General features: G+C 43.0%; 1 protein-coding gene across 1 annotated transcript in view; it reads left to right on the top strand.

Moving 5' to 3' along the window:
• The window catches only part of glis2a (GLIS family zinc finger 2a), a 97,232-nt gene extending 81,721 nt beyond the window's left edge, over positions 1 to 15,511 (top strand). The window contains exons 4-7 of the mRNA XM_063198281.1: positions 1,718 to 1,900; positions 4,748 to 4,881; positions 7,861 to 7,979; positions 9,514 to 15,511. Of these exons, the coding sequence (XP_063054351.1) occupies positions 1,718 to 1,900; positions 4,748 to 4,881; positions 7,861 to 7,979; positions 9,514 to 10,421 (1,344 nt within the window). The 3' untranslated portion in view covers positions 10,422 to 15,511. The remainder of the gene's footprint in view (positions 1 to 1,717; positions 1,901 to 4,747; positions 4,882 to 7,860; positions 7,980 to 9,513) is intronic.
• Positions 15,512 to 15,830: the final 319 nt, after the last annotated feature.

Below are 15,830 nucleotides of genomic sequence, written 5' to 3'. Positions count from 1 at the left end.
GCGTAGTTCGCTCTTGGTCTGGACACGGCATTACGATGCTCTAGTAGTGGCATTTTTACGTGCAAACACACACACAAACACAAACAAAAACACAAACACACACGCACACGTGCACATACACACACACACACACCCACACCCACACACACACACACACACACACACACACACACACACACACACACACACACACACACACACACACACACACACACACACACACACACACACACATTGTCATGTCATGTCATGTCACTGTCTCACTGTGTGGATGGTCAGCTAGCAAAATCACTTCCCCTTTGGGGATTAATGAATTCAATGATACAAATCACATTGTATGGCAGATCAGACATGTACAACCCATCTGCATAGTACACACAAAGGCATTAGGCATATCCATCAAGATGCCTGAAGAAGATCTATGATTGAAACGTTGCTCCTAATAAATTAAGTCTTTTGCAAGCAGTGAGCAGATCCTCTCCCGCTCCTACATGTGACAGTTTTTTGATTTGGCACCTGCTGATGCTTTTTTGCTGGATGTGCACACTTTCCACTACAGATCAGACATGTAACCCATCTGCATACTACACACAAAGGCATTAGGCATATCCAAAAATACTGGGTTGTGAGTGACCCAAATTGGGTTGTGACCTCTTTTGTCATCACTAGTGTGTTTCCATTGTTTCACCTGCGCTCCCACCCTCATTTTTTTAATGTGGAATTGTTTGCTGCGGACACATGAGCCCGAATGTGTCCTTGATCAGGTTTAAAACAAACTGATTGCAACTAGGAATTAGATTATTTCCAATAAAGGGTTTCAAATGAATAGATAGACAAAAGAAAGACTAGATAGAGATGTGCCCCTGAATCAAGTTGTGTTTCTTATTAGGGTTTCTTAGTAGTGCAGAAAGGGGTAAAGAAAAAGCAAGAAAAAAAAAAGAAAATCCACCTTTAAAACTTTTTTTCTATTAATGCTGCCCATTCACAAATGTCATCTTTTCCCCATTTATATTCAATACCGCCATCAATTTCTCAGTGATTATGGCGGGGAATGTACACTTTCCATACATGAATGGGTGGACATCTTCATGTTAATCCTTCATTTGAAATGACTTGTCAGACATCTTTGGCTGTAAAAAAAAATCTACTCCAAAATCTCTTCTCCCCCCCCACCCCCCACAAAAAAATCAAATAGAAAAAAATGTTTTAAAAAAATCAAATTTGTGATATGAGATCAAATTTGTATAGTATTAAAATTACACACTAGACCTTTGCAAAACATCTCAAAGAACATGATGGCCTCAAGACCATGCCTTCATCTTTTTTTCTTAATTTTTTTTTCTTATACTCTCTCTCCTCTGTGCCTATTTAGTAGTGTCCACTGCTGATGTGTGAGTCACTCTCACACAAATATAATCATACACACACACACACACACACACACACGGTCTCAGTCTCACATACAGGTCACCCTTTATGACCATGCTCCTCTCAGACGCCTCAGTGGGCGGTCCTGTAGTGTGTGTGTGTGTGTGTGTGCGTGTGCGTGTGTTCTTAAGGGGTTATGTCTGGGCTTGTTCTCTCTGCAGTTAGGCATGGCATTTTGATTTAATTTGCCAATAGTACATCATCCCTCTCTCTCTCTCTCCCTCTCTCTCACTCTTTCTGTCTCTCTCCCTCTCTCTCTCTCTCGCTTGCTCGCCTCACCTTCTCACAGGAGTCTGCAAACGCCCGCTACCTTGAGGGCGGAGCCTCGGCCCAGGGCTTCCAGTTCTTCCTTCCCATTGGTGCAGGCGGTAGCTTCCAGCTGCCGTCCTCCCTGTTTATTGGTCGGAACGGGGAGAAGCGGGCGTCGCCCGAGCCCTCCTCAGACGAGCAGCTGGCCTGCCGCTGGAAGAAGGTGAGTGACAACACAGAAGGGCTGAACTGTAAGGCATCGTGGGAACGGAAGTGAGACGACTGAGGTCTTTCTGCTTAGTTTTGGCCGGTGTGTTCTACTCTGCCTTTAACATTGACAGTGTCGGCGTGCGCAACCAGTCCTGTTCAAATTCCCCCCACAGCCAAAGCTAGTGCGCAACTTTGCCATTCATTTGAATGGGACACCACTGGTCACTGCCGCCCAAAATCCGCTCGAGTTCTATTTTCCAAATGCAGCGTGAGCGGAGCCGGCTCCCGCGCCGCTGACGCCCGACCGCCGATTGGTGTGGAAGGACAGATATGTTTCCATGTATTTTAATGAAAATAGATCCCCACTAAAGCTATGCATGCATGCATGTGTGACAGACTACATGTAGGCTACTTGCTTCAGGAACCTGTAGGCTATATGCCACATTGGTTCTTGGAAGGTTTAGAATTGAGTTTAAAACTGAAATATGAAATATAATATAAGTCACTCAATGGCCTAGGCCCTACATATGTATATTGTAGATATGCTAGAGCAATGTCATCCTAAAAGATGTCTTAGGTCTTATTCTCTGCTCTATTGTTTGTGCCTAGAGTAAAATCCAGACAGGGTGAAATGTTATTCGATGGCATTCAGTGGGGAAAATTTACAAAGTCCTGTCCACTAAGGGGACCGGAATTGATCCCACTTTGCTGCACTGGCGACACATAGAATGATTTATATGTAACTTGGAGATTTCCATATGATGGAAAAGCTTTGATTTAAACTCTCAGGTTATCCAGAAAAGCCATACGCCCTCTTGTGGACAAAATAAGAAATACAGCCACTAACTGTTGCACCAGAGTGCCTCAGTGTAGATTAGTGAACTGCATAAAGCTATAGTTTGCTATGGTTGATGTGGTGCAACACCACTAACATGAGAGACCTCCATGTTTAAAGACTTGTATCTATGATGAACGCAAAGATCTCTGGCAAACAAATACTCAACTTTACAGGTAGCTTGAATACTAAGTACATAGATCTACTGTGTATTTTCCTAAAGTTGCATACAACTTGCATCACTTGACCTGAAAGACTGACAATCTTCACAGATGTAGATGTTTAATAGATTTGTTTAATAAATATAAATAAATAAAAAATAAATAAATAAGTAAGTATTTTGTTGCTGAATCTCAGGCCCAAGGTTACTAAAAAATGTGCAGCACATAATTTCCTTGCTTGCCCCTCCCTCTTGTAGTAGCTCTCTTCTCGTCTCGTCTCGTCTCGTCTCGTCTCGTCTCGTCTCGTCTCTTCTCTTCTCTTCTCTTCTCTTCTCTTCTCTACTCTACTCTACTCTACTCTACTCTTCTCTTCTCTTCTCTTCTCTTCTCTTCTCTTCTCTTCTCTTCTCTTCTCTTCTCTTCTCTTCTCTCTTCTCTTCTCTACTCTACTCTTCTCTTCTCTTCTCTTCTCTTCTCTTCTCTTCTCTTCTCTTCTCTTCTCTTCTCTTCTCTTCTCTTCTCTTCTCTTCTCTTCTCTTCTCTTCTCTTCTCTTCTCTTCTCTTCTCTTCTCTTCAACTCATTTCCTGTCTGGTTCTCTCTCTCTCTTATGTATCCATGTGCTCGCATTTCTCCTCTGTGGCCCTCTGGTGCTCTCTGCTGTTGGATTCGTGACAGGACCTGGTCGTCTCAAACAGTCTGAAAAAAAAAGTCAGCTTCAACCAGTATTTCTTTGCTCCTTTTTTATTTATTGTTTGTGTTCAAAATGTTGTGAAAAAAAAGCAGAAAAGCAGAAAAATCCTGGTTGTCGTTGACTTTTTTAATCTTTTATCTTGTCATTTGGTTCTCCTGCTCCCAGGTCAGTGCCCATCATGAGGCTACAACACTTTGAAATAGTAAGAAGTTCATCTGAAAGGAGTGAAACACTGGCTCGTTTTCTGTTGGTCACACCAAAAACACGTCACCATATTCATGTACAGTATGCAGTGGCAGGACATTACAGGGGGGAAAAAAACACACACAAACCTAATTGCATAGAGAGCTTCCACACAGTACTTTCAGTGGCGAGACAGACCACAGTCTTGATTGTCCTAAAACACTTCTGTGGCTAACGCTATGCTGAGGTAACTGAAGGCTAATATTTTAAAATGGTCGCCCCCACTATGGGATACTCTTGTGTGCCTTGCCTGTAAAGTTAAGTACACCTGTGAGATCTGCTTGGTAGATGTGTTTATTTATCCGTTATTTATCCAGGATTGTGCCATTGAGGCTGGTCAATATGGTAAAAATGTTAACCCCCCCCCCCCTTCTCATTGTCTCTTCCGTCTGCTCTAAATATTGTAAAAATGATATGGTTTTGCATAAAAGCTGCTTCCAAATGTAATGTAAGACAAATTCTATTGTTTTTGTTGTTGTTGTTACTGTCATGATACACACATGTTGTGTGTTCTTTGTCATGGGTTTTTATTTTCAGCAAACTCACTCGTGTCTTCATGACTTGTTCAACTAAAATAACTGGAACTACGTCAAGCCATAATACATTCAGGGCCACGTATTATTGGGTATGCTTATTACAATTACTATTAGGCTATATTAATTCAATTTTCCCTTTGGTTTCTGTGTGTGTATGTGTGTGTGTGTGTGTGTGTGTGTGTGTGTGTGTGTGTGTGTGTGTGTGTGTGTGTGTGTGTGTGTGTGTGTGTGTGTGTGTGTGTCTGTCTATGTGTACATGTGTGTGCTTGTGTGTGTGTGTGTGTGCGCGCGCGTGTGTATGTGTATGTGTCTGTCTATGTGTACATGTGTGTGCTTGTGTGTGTGTGTGTGTACGTGCGTGTGTGTCTCTGTCTCTGTGCTGTGACTCTGTAGTGCCGCCTGCTGTTTGACTCGCTGCAGGAGCTGGTGGACCACGTTAATGACTTCCACGTGAAGCCAGAGAAGGACTCCGGCTACTGCTGCCACTGGGAGGGCTGTGCGCGCAGGGGCCGAGGGTTCAACGCCAGGTAATAAGGTTTTTACTTTGCATTTAAAGTGATACTGTCCCATTTTTTGAAATAAGCTTATTTTACACCTCCCCTTGAGTTAAATAATAGGGGGGTTACCGTTCTCCTGTACTCTCAACTGTTCTCTTGGTATGGCAGTGCAAATTTTACCTCAAAGCTAACAGTTACGTAACATTGAGTCCTATGATACCAGCTGGCGGCTATCTGGCCTCATAGGACTCAATGTTAACTGCTAGCTTGGAGGTAAAATTTGCACTGCCATACCCAGAGAACATTGAAAGTATAGGAGAACGGTAAAACTCTATTATTTAAATCAAGGGGAGGTGTAAGATAAGCTTATTTCCAAAAATGGGACAGTATCACTTTAAAGTAACGCATTACACCGCACTCGCAATTAAAAGGGGCCAAACTTAGTGGAAACTGTGAAAGAAAGATTAACTCTGAGCCCTGAGGAAGATCCATCGACCGAAAGCTTGGCCATTACATGAACAAAACGACTTAAATATGCCGACATTTTTCTTTCAAGGTTTTACTTTTTAGAAGTACTTTTTTGTAACATAGGACAGTGACAGAGTGAAAGTGAAAGCCCTACTGGGAAACTCCAACTCCCATTGTCATTGTGACATAGCACCATAGCACTCCACACCACACCAGTGAACAATGCACACTGCACACAATGGAATTGAATTTATGCCTCACCCGTGAAAGGGGGGCAGCCCTAGTGGCACCCCAAGGGAGCAGTGAGCATTTATTCCACTTTTCCTCATGATGTGGATACACTGCAAGAATACTTTCCCTTTTACTCTATTCTGCCCTATACAAAGGCAAAGTGCAGTAACAACATATTTTGTCAAAATTGAGTTCAGACTGAAAACTGTCTTCATTACACAAACCAAGCCTTATGGTCCAAAGATGTCTCGTTTTAGAGATAATGCTATGTCAGATTTGCAGTAACTACAATATCCGACCTCATACCAAGGCTTTGAAGGATTTTTTTCTCAGTTTCAGTGTTGGCGTAGTTACTGCACTTTGCCTTTGTAGGGCAGTGTACACCCTCTGGACTGTATGGGGCACCTAAGTCTCCACCCCTTCCGGGCGGCTTGTGGGGCTGGGAACGCAAAAACTTTTGACTGGACTGTTATGGACTGATCAAAGCTATTCTCCGATCCACCTCGCATTTCCCCGTCGATCACACATATGCTGTGCCTCAGAATTAATAACAACCAATGGTGTGCTTGGTGACTTCACTTGGCAAGCGATTTTTGAGTTGTGTGTGTGCAAAAATATGTAATTATTTGGACTACACAACAGACGTTGCATGTCCGACGTGCAGCCACTTAAGCCGTGGTGCAGCGGTAGGGTTGTCTGTGACTCGGTTCACGTCAGATATGCGAGGCGCACGTGTAGTCTAATCCAAACCTTTCAAATTCACTGAGGATTTAGCTTGACTTGCTCCATTAACTCTCATTCAAAATTTTGAGAGCTCCAGCCCCACGGATCGGAAGTAGAAGGGCGTGACTTAGGTGCCCCATAGAGAAGACAGGAAAGGGTTGGGAGAGAGAGATGGGGTAGGGTTGGGAAATGACCAAGGCTGGATTCAAACCTGCCTCGCCATGGGCATGCTAGCCCGATATACTGTTTGGACGGTATATATTGCGTTTTTTTCCCATCAAATTTTATCCAACGCTCAGAGAGGAGGAAAGGAGAAGCGTGAGAGGTGGAAATTGCATGTTTTGAGTATAACAAAAGCCTTAACCCCTTTGCACAGAGCCTTTGCTATATTTGTCATCAAAATTGTGATGACCACATCTGAATCTGTTACTTAAGGCACTTGGTGATGTCATAACCATGCCGATATGATGTAGTTGAGTCTTTGCAGCGAAGTGTGACCAGCTGTCGGCGGGCCCATCACTAATGTTTGGCGCCCCCTTGTGTGCAAAATACTGCATATTATGTTACTATTGTCCAGAAGATTGCAGGCAGATGTTGAGTGCTGAAATGTGATAGGCCATTGGTGGCCATTTTGATGAGTAAATTAAATGTGGTCTTAAATTCAGTTTAAATCAATAACCCAATTTCATTACAGCATAGAACTGAAATATTTTAGTGTCTGTCTGTCTGTCTGTCTGTCTCTGGCAGCCTTGGCCTAATAGGGTTTGCCTACGTGACACCATTGCCCTCACGTCCCTTACGTTTGGTCTGTGGTTGCCTGATTAACACAACTAGGATGGGTGGGCCCAGGCCAGGGGTTCCAAAGCTTTACCATGACAAGGCCACCCATATACCAGTCGATTACAGCCAGTGGCTTTCGATCACCAAACATCTCAGGGGGCCCCCTTCTACCATATTTTGATTTTTGAAAAATGTGTTTGTTGCGGGGCTACCCTGATGGTGTCGTGACGACGAAAGCGAAACATACCAGTTGGCGAGAGTCAATGTTGGCATTACTGCCATACTTGGTCAGGTTCTATTATGCTATTATGACTTTGCATCATGAGCACCTGGACATTGACTGCATAGGAACTTAATTATGTACTTTAAATCTATATATATATATATATATATTTGGGGCTTTTTAGCCTTTATTTAGATAGGACAGCTGAAGAGATGGGAGAGAGTGGGAGAGAGATTGGTAGGGTGATGAAATGAACCTGCTCTGGCCATCCAGTAGGGGTAGGACACTCACCTGCCATGCAGCTGACGGAGATTCAATTCCCGGTCCGGGTCCTTTGCCGACACCTCCCCATCTCTCTCTTCCACTTGTTTTCTGTCCTACTCTTCACTGTCCTGTCCTAACAAAGTTGGAAAAAAAACCCCAAATATATATATATGAAAAAAAGAAATCAACCTGGCCGAACTTGAACCCAGATTTCCCGCATATGGTACCGTTTGTTAACGCGCTGCGCCACACCACCTCCGCTAAACAAACATTTCATTTAAAAAAAATGTTCTCTCTGTATCTGTGTTGTTCTTGGTTAGGTACAAAATGCTAATCCATGTGCGCACCCACACCAACGAGAAGCCTCACCACTGTCCCACCTGCAATAAGAGCTTCTCCCGCCTGGAGAACCTGAAAATACACAACCGCTCACACACAGGTAAGGAAATCACATACACACGCATGCACGCACACACACACACACACACACACACACACACACTCAGTGGTGGAGATTAACTTCACAAAATCCTTTACCAGCTACTGTATATATCCTCAAGTTTATATTAATAACATTATATAATATTAATAATTAAAATAACAATAATGATGATAATAGTAATAATAACAACAACTGTCTTTTCATACATTATCTTTTTATCATACAAACATACATTATCTTTACTCCTCAAAGATCATGAATTTTACAGCTGCCATAGAACTCTATGTTAAAAATCCCGCGGATTCCATTGTGACATCATAGTGAGAACTCAAAATGTTTGCAAAATTGTAATGGCTTCCGCACACCGGCTTCGACAAAGTGCTGAGCACTGCTCAGCTAAAATTCGATTCCATTGTTTTCAATAGAACCACGCACACTGGCGCCGATGTCCGTGGACATTGGCCGATGTCGGATAGCAATTAGAGACGAGTTCTATTTTGTCGGCGCCGCCCATTGACTATCAATGCAATGTTCGTGTGAAATTTGGTTTGGGGGTCCGAATTATGTCGGAAGCAAAAGTGCGCCGCACTTTGTCGGAGCCGGTGTGCGGCTCGCCTAATGGTACGTGATAAGTGATGGTATACTCAAAGATTTCCTTCATAGGGGAAGATACCGCACACACTTGTCCATCATATGCTGAATTTTTAGGGATGCACCGATACCATTTTTTTGAAAACCGATACAAGTACAAGTACATTAATGTGTGTAGGCCTACTTGCCGATACAGAGTACCAATACCGATACCTTTTACCACCAAAATACAAATGGCCTTGTTTTTTTCCACCTGTGATATTTAAATGTTAGTAAATGTATGAGGTTGCACTTTTTTCCATTATGCTTTAAAGTCCACAGAACGTGACAAGATTTTGCATTGTTTTGTGTAATAGCAGTATCGTTCCTGGTATCGGCAAGTGCTTGACGAGTACGAGTACGAGTACAATGAGCAGTACCTGGAGCCGATACCGATACCAGTATCGGTATTGGTGCATCCCTATGAATTTTATTAAACAAACACCGTTTCATCCAGTGTGGCCTTTCTCAAGTTTCAGACCCGCTACCTGCACCTCGAAACTTCTGGTGTGCGTTGGTTCTCCTCCCAAAAAAAAAAAGAAACACCTCAAAGGTTTGACCGTTGTGTATCTCCCTCGCTCCTTCCGCAGAAGGAGGTGGAAGATGAACTATTTACTATATTACCATCTGGGAAACGGTACGGAAGCCTGAAGTCTCACACTACCAGACTCCAAAGTAGTTTCTTCCACCAAGCAGTTAGATTACTGAATTCATGCTGAAGACAACAAGGCACTTTCTTTGCACTTTTTTCCACCCCCCCCTCTCTTTTTTTATTTTTATTTTTTTAAATCTTTTTGTGGACACAAAAAAACCACAACAATTTTTACTCTTTATAGGCTTCAAACCTATAATAAGACGTAATAAACTAATCTTGAATCTTGAATTGAATCTTGAATCTTAGGTGAGAAGCCCTACATCTGCCCGTACGAGGGCTGCAACAAGCGCTACTCCAACTCCAGCGACCGCTTCAAGCACACGCGCACCCACTACGTGGACAAGCCCTACTTCTGCAAGATGGCCGGCTGCCTGAAGCGCTACACCGACCCCAGCTCGCTGCGCAAGCACATCAAGGCCCACGGCCACTTTGTGGCCCAGGAGCAAGGCATCGGTGGCCTGGGCGGCGGCATCGGCGGTGGTATTGGCGGTGGCGGCGGCTGCACCAGCCCCACCTCGGCTGGCATGGAGGCCCTGCTGAAAGCCGGCCGCCTGGTGGCGACCTCGCCCACCGGCGCCGCCACCATCATGAGCGCGGTCGCCGGCCTCCCCGGCCCCATCTCCAGGGGACCCAAGGGTGACTGCGCGTCCATCAGCTCCACCTCGCCGCCGCCCGAGCTTCCCTACGTGGCCGGCGCCCACATCGTGCTGCCCGGGGCGGCTGCGGCGGCCGCCGCCCTGCTGGGGGGCCACCACGGCCTCCACGGGCTCGGCGGGGCCTCGCTGCCCCTCTCCAACATCGGGCCCCTGGATCTCAGCGCCCTGGGGAGCAGCCGCGCCGCCTCCACTCCCGGCGGCCTCCATCACTCAGCTCTGGGGCTTAGCAGCAAGGGCCTGCTCTCGCCTCTCTTCCCCGGGGCTTCGCTGGGCCTCGGGCCCCTTCTTGCCGGCAGCAGGGTAGCAGGAGGAGCAGCCAGGGGCCGGAAGAGGGTCAGGGAGGAGGATGAGGAGGACGAGGATGAGGAAGAGCGCATGATGATGATGGAGAATGGGGAGGATGGGGAGGAGGAGGAGCTGGGGTTCGGACGGGATCCCATGTCCTGGGTCGTCATCCCTCCCGGAATGGTGGTGCTGAGGCCAGCTGTGGTCAGCTAAAAGGTCGACCCCTTTCCGGAAAGGGTACGCTCTGTACGCCGTGCGTGTGTGTTTACGTGTGTGTGTGTGTGTGTGTGTGTGTGTGTGTGTGTGTGTGTGTGTGTGTGTGTGTGTGTGTGTGTGTTGAAGGAGAAATGAGAATGAGTGTGTATGGCTGTGCAGAGATTTTTTTTGCGGGAGTGGGGTGGCAGGGGTTGTTTTTCCCCACCATTACAACACATATTCATGGACAGACATTTTTTTTTGGACAGAGGCTTTTTTTTTCATTTGCTCTGATTTGTTTTTCAATGAAAGCTATAACAAAATAATCCTACCCATTCCCTAAAGAAGATTTACAAAAAAAAAGATTTTGAAGAAGCTATGGGACAGTTTACTTGAACATTCCTACCTGAGGCCAATGAGATATAAGCATGTCTTAACCTCCCTCACCTGTTGGATGGGTGAGACCACACAAGATGGACCACAAAATGAAGACGATAGACAATGTTTTTTTCTCGTTTGTTTGTTTTTGTCGATGGACAACAGCCTAAGCCAGTTGCCGTTGGTGTGACTGAAATGTCCGTAAAAAAAAATAAGCCATTGGGTAAAAAGAGGTTCATTGCGACTTTTGTGACAACGATAATGTCCGCCATTTTTGTTTCCCAACATGCACCTTGTAGAAATCTTCATCGCCTTCACTGTGGAACTTTGACACAGACTTGGACAGGGTCAACATTGGGACGACACTCATTTTTAATTGTCCTTCTCTCTCTCTCTCTCTCTCTCTCTCTCTCTCTCTCTCTCTCTCACCTACTCTCTCTGACACATTTCCCTACAACAGAATTTACATTCCCGCTGAAGTCATCACAATGAACTCTCACCCGTGATGATGGTGAAGAAACATTGTAGTAACACGTGGGACAAAAAACACAATGTAACAAAAGAACGTTGTGAGGGGAAACAAGGTAACTGCAACATGGAAACGTAACTATTGACAGGATACATATGTATTTCCAACAAAAGAAATTGGAGAGAGAGAGACAACCCTTTACTGGCTTGTAAGGGGTCCTTCATTAAACTTCTACCTGACTTGAGGAGGTCATTAACTGACAGTTCAGCAAACCTAACAGTCCCCTTAGGCTGTATGACAAAGCATTCTTTTGCACTTTATCTAGAACCAGTTTTACAAAATCTCTACTTCATCATGACGTAGCAAACAGAAAAAAAAACGTTTTTTTTTGTTTGTTTTGTTTTGTTTGCAGTTTGGTTTTACAAATGTTCTTAGACGACATGTCGACGTCTCATATCTCAAATGTACTTTAATATGAATTTACGTTGTTAGGGGTGCTCTCTCTTGAGTCTCTGTATGAAAAGTGATACTATTTGTATGTGATTTCTAGACAAGACAAACCCCATGCAATAGTGTGGTGCAAAATGGAACAGTTCTTACGACGGACCATGGGCTTTCAATGTTTTGAAACCAAGTTGAATACTTTGCTTATTTTTTACGTTTGTGGCATTGAGTTACCTTGCCGCTTTCGCCACCTCCTCTTTCTTCATATAAAAAATGGTAGAAGTTGACCTTCCACTCAGAAAAGCCTCGGAATGAAACTCTTGGTGGACAATCATTGCATTTTTGCTGCTTTTATTGCACAGTAATTAACAAAACGTTAGCTTAGCATAACACATCTGTGAAAATGAATTTAATGTAAACTGAGAGAAGAGAATATATATATATATACTATATATGCTATCCATATTAGGCTACTAGCGGTTTTACTGCTGTGACACCTGGACTATTCAACTGCTTAAATAACACAAGATGTATGAAGATGCCTGGTCTCCCTGAAAAACAAACACAAAAAAACAAAGAAACAGTTGACAGAAACAATTTGATTTTGCTAGTAAAAAACCCCACAAAATACCACAAAATTCCGTCTCAAACTAATGTTTTAACTGAGTTCGGCCCACCGTGTTTCGGCGTCATCAGTGAGAGGCCATATTACAGTAAGCACAAGCCTTGTCTAAGAGGTGTTGTATGTCAGTGGCTCATGGGACCAGGTTTTTGTTATCAGTCATGAGTCTTGGACTTGACAAACATGCCCTTTACACATACCCGGGTATTTTGATAAACAGACATTTTCCTTCCGTCCGTTTTCCCAAATCCGTTTTCACACCATCTGTGAATCCATGTGAGCATGCAGTCGAGAGCTGCCAGTGTCAGGGGAAGGAGGTAAGCCAATCAAGTATGTTCATCTCTGTGTACGTGCAAACACAAATACAAATACAAAAACCACCATTTTCAAAAATCTCCACTTTTGCCGGACATTTTAGAAAGATTTTTTTTCAGAAGGAAAATATTTGTTTCCTTTAGATATACGTGAAAGGCTCAAACGAGGGGAAAAGTCTCAGATTACAAAAAAAATACCCGGGTATGTGTAAAGATGTTGAAAGGTATGTTTGTGGCCTACCTTTTCATGTCCAACTGAATTAAACACTTGGCGATGAGGATGCAGCATTCCTGATTTTACATTACCCCTGTTTACACGTACGTATGTGGATATTTTTGTAAGTGCAAAATGGTTCCGCCTTCTGTTTACACGTAAACAGAATTTTAGCTCCCTGAAGTGGTTTTAAGTAAATATGTCTACAACACACCTGTCACAATGGTGTTTTTGTTTTGTATCCACATGGCGTGTTCATATGAAAACGGATGAAAAAAAATCCGCTTTTAAAAATATCTGCATACTTAGATAACCAGGACCTAAATGCAGGAATGGCTACTCACATGGATTTCAGTCCGAGCATCACCTTTGACACTCAGTATTTGACCTATAATAATGCAGTACGCTGTCTTACGCTGGCTTATTACTGGGAAGCCACATGATGTTATGTTGTTTCTGTTTGCACCATTGTGGCTGTGCAGTATGTGTTGGACTATAGAGTCATTTCAGCTAAACGGCTGATAGAAATCATTCTATTATATTTCTGTGATGACGAAACATTTTTTAATGTTGATCGTATTATTCTCTTTTTTTTATCGCTCTTTTGTCACGTATTGCTGCTCTGTGCTTCCATTGACACGGACCTGGGTCACGGTCCACACCCTGATACAAGTATGTAAACGTTCACAGATAAGCATCCACTTACGGTAATAATAGATTTCTCTTATTTGAAATCATCAGCTGTGCATTTTTTGTGTGTGTGTTTTTTTTAACCAATTTAGCTGTTGTTTTTTTATTTGCACATAAAAGATATTTAAGTATCAGTATTTTGATGGTCGAAAGTGCCTTCTATTTAGGTGAAAGTAGACAACAAACATACGGTGTATGAGATGATCATTTATGTAGAGTTGTCTTTGTTTAGATGTCTACACCCCACCCCCAACCCACCCTACCCAAATCTTTGTATTTACAAGAGTGAGGGATCTATGAAAGTTTAAACGTGTGCAATCTTGTCCCTCTCCAATGCTCTCTCCTGTTGTAAAGGATATATTTTGTAATTTGTCTTAAGAGAATAGGTCTAATTGTTTTCTTCCTCAACCAGACATACAAAATAGTAATGCCTTCATATTTGGACCCAAGTCACACTTAAGGGTGTACAGACCCTAGCTGTACAGAGAGACCAAATGCAGTAAAGGTGGCGGAAATAGTTGACTTTGTATCCTCTTTATCATCCACGGTTACAAAGGTGGCGCCAAATCATTCAGGCCATGGGCTCGCTAACCGGAACTAGCAGACTAGCAGAAATTCAGCGAAAGCATGCCGAGGTTGACATGCAGGGCGTAATAAAGTTGACAGAAGAGAAGTTCCACAAGCATTTTTGGGCATCAAATGCATCAAAAAAAGAAGTGAAACGAAGCTGAACTTTATGAGCAATGACGCAGTTCAGCGGAAACCAATTGGAATGCGTATCCCAAACATGACTGCTATTGGTCTCTTGCTGCTATTGCTGCTATTGGTCTCTTTGTACAGTTTGTATGACCCAGGGTTGCCAGGGGCTTCAAACTATTACCTGAGCAACACAATGAAAAACTTTTTTGAAAATTGAAATATTGTGTTTTGGTATAAAGAGCTCTTCATACATAAATTATTCCACGTCTGATCCCACACCATACTGTGTAGAAATTCAGTTTTAGATTTAGTTTTTGATGTACTGACAATCAGTGGACATTCACATCTGTGAAGCCAAACGATAAGAGTTGTATTCATGCACTGTCTCAATTGTCCTTTTTTCAAAAGACCTTTCAAACTGTTGTAATGACAATAAATCTTCAATTTTGACTATTGAGGAGATAAATTCATGCAAGTAAATTAAGCAAAGTGATGCAAGACACAAAGTCCAGTGCTCCATCCTAACACATTCCAATTTTATTTTGTACATTCCAGTTTCATTTACCGTCTGTTGGTTCAATGTCTTAGTTTTTTTTTTTTAAAGGTTGGTAAGGACTTCTATACAGCAATATCGCGACATATAAAAAAATGAATTAGGCCTATATTCTATAGAAGGCAATTTTTAAAAAACCTATCACTACAAGTAGCCTATAACTAAATCCAGAGTAAGGTCAAGTTTTGTACGGTAGTTCTGAAATTATCACAGGTTAGTCTTACAGTATTGTAAAAAGTCTCTATACAGAGAAGCAGTGCAGTGCAGCTGTCTGTTTTTGTCCTTTTTTAGATTACACTCAGTGAGGTGGGATCAGATGTGACTTCATAGTAATGCTTAGGGTCTTGTTTTTGTGTGTGCTTAAAAACTGCTCTTAAAACAATCAGGCCCAATGTACATAGTAAATTTTGCACTGTGCCAATTCAACACAGCTGAATTTTAACATTGATAGTGTTGGTCCCATACTCTCTGCAGTGTTAAACTAACACGGCAATATTTACTATGTAAAATGCACTTTTACACAGGAATGACCCTCTCAAGGTAAAAATGTGGAGGCCCTTAGACAGGGAAGTCTCACACACAACCCCAAACCCAACCACCTATGTTTCTCCCCTTTTTAAGCCATCTTTGCGTCAGCTTTGTTATCAACGGTAACGACAATGGCAGTGATGTCAGATTGAGAAGAATGACACTAATGGTGTTAATAAAACAGCATTTGGCAAACAGTTTGGCCTCCAGTGTGTGTTTTGTGAAATGTCTGTAATTACTGTGCTGGGGTTTGTTTCCCGAAAGCGTAGTTGCTAACATTTTAGCAACTTGGGTAGTTGCCAATGGGAAATTGCTTTGCAAACAACAAAGTGTGCTAACATAGTTAGCAACTATGGAAATGCACCCCTGCATTAACAGGTATTTTTCCCAGGGCCCAGGAAAAAGGGGGCCCCAGAATTGGGCCCTTATGAAGTTTTGATTAATGGTCCTATTTTATTTCTAAACTAGAAGCACTCAGAGAGTGCAGACCTCTGCCAAGGAAACTGCTTGATAGAA

This window comes from Engraulis encrasicolus, chromosome 1 (genome assembly GCF_034702125.1).
Source record: "Engraulis encrasicolus isolate BLACKSEA-1 chromosome 1, IST_EnEncr_1.0, whole genome shotgun sequence".
Taxonomy (NCBI): domain Eukaryota; kingdom Metazoa; phylum Chordata; class Actinopteri; order Clupeiformes; family Engraulidae; genus Engraulis; species Engraulis encrasicolus.
The sequence above is the reverse complement of the archived record's forward strand: the minus strand, read 5'-3'. Positions and strand labels throughout refer to the sequence as shown.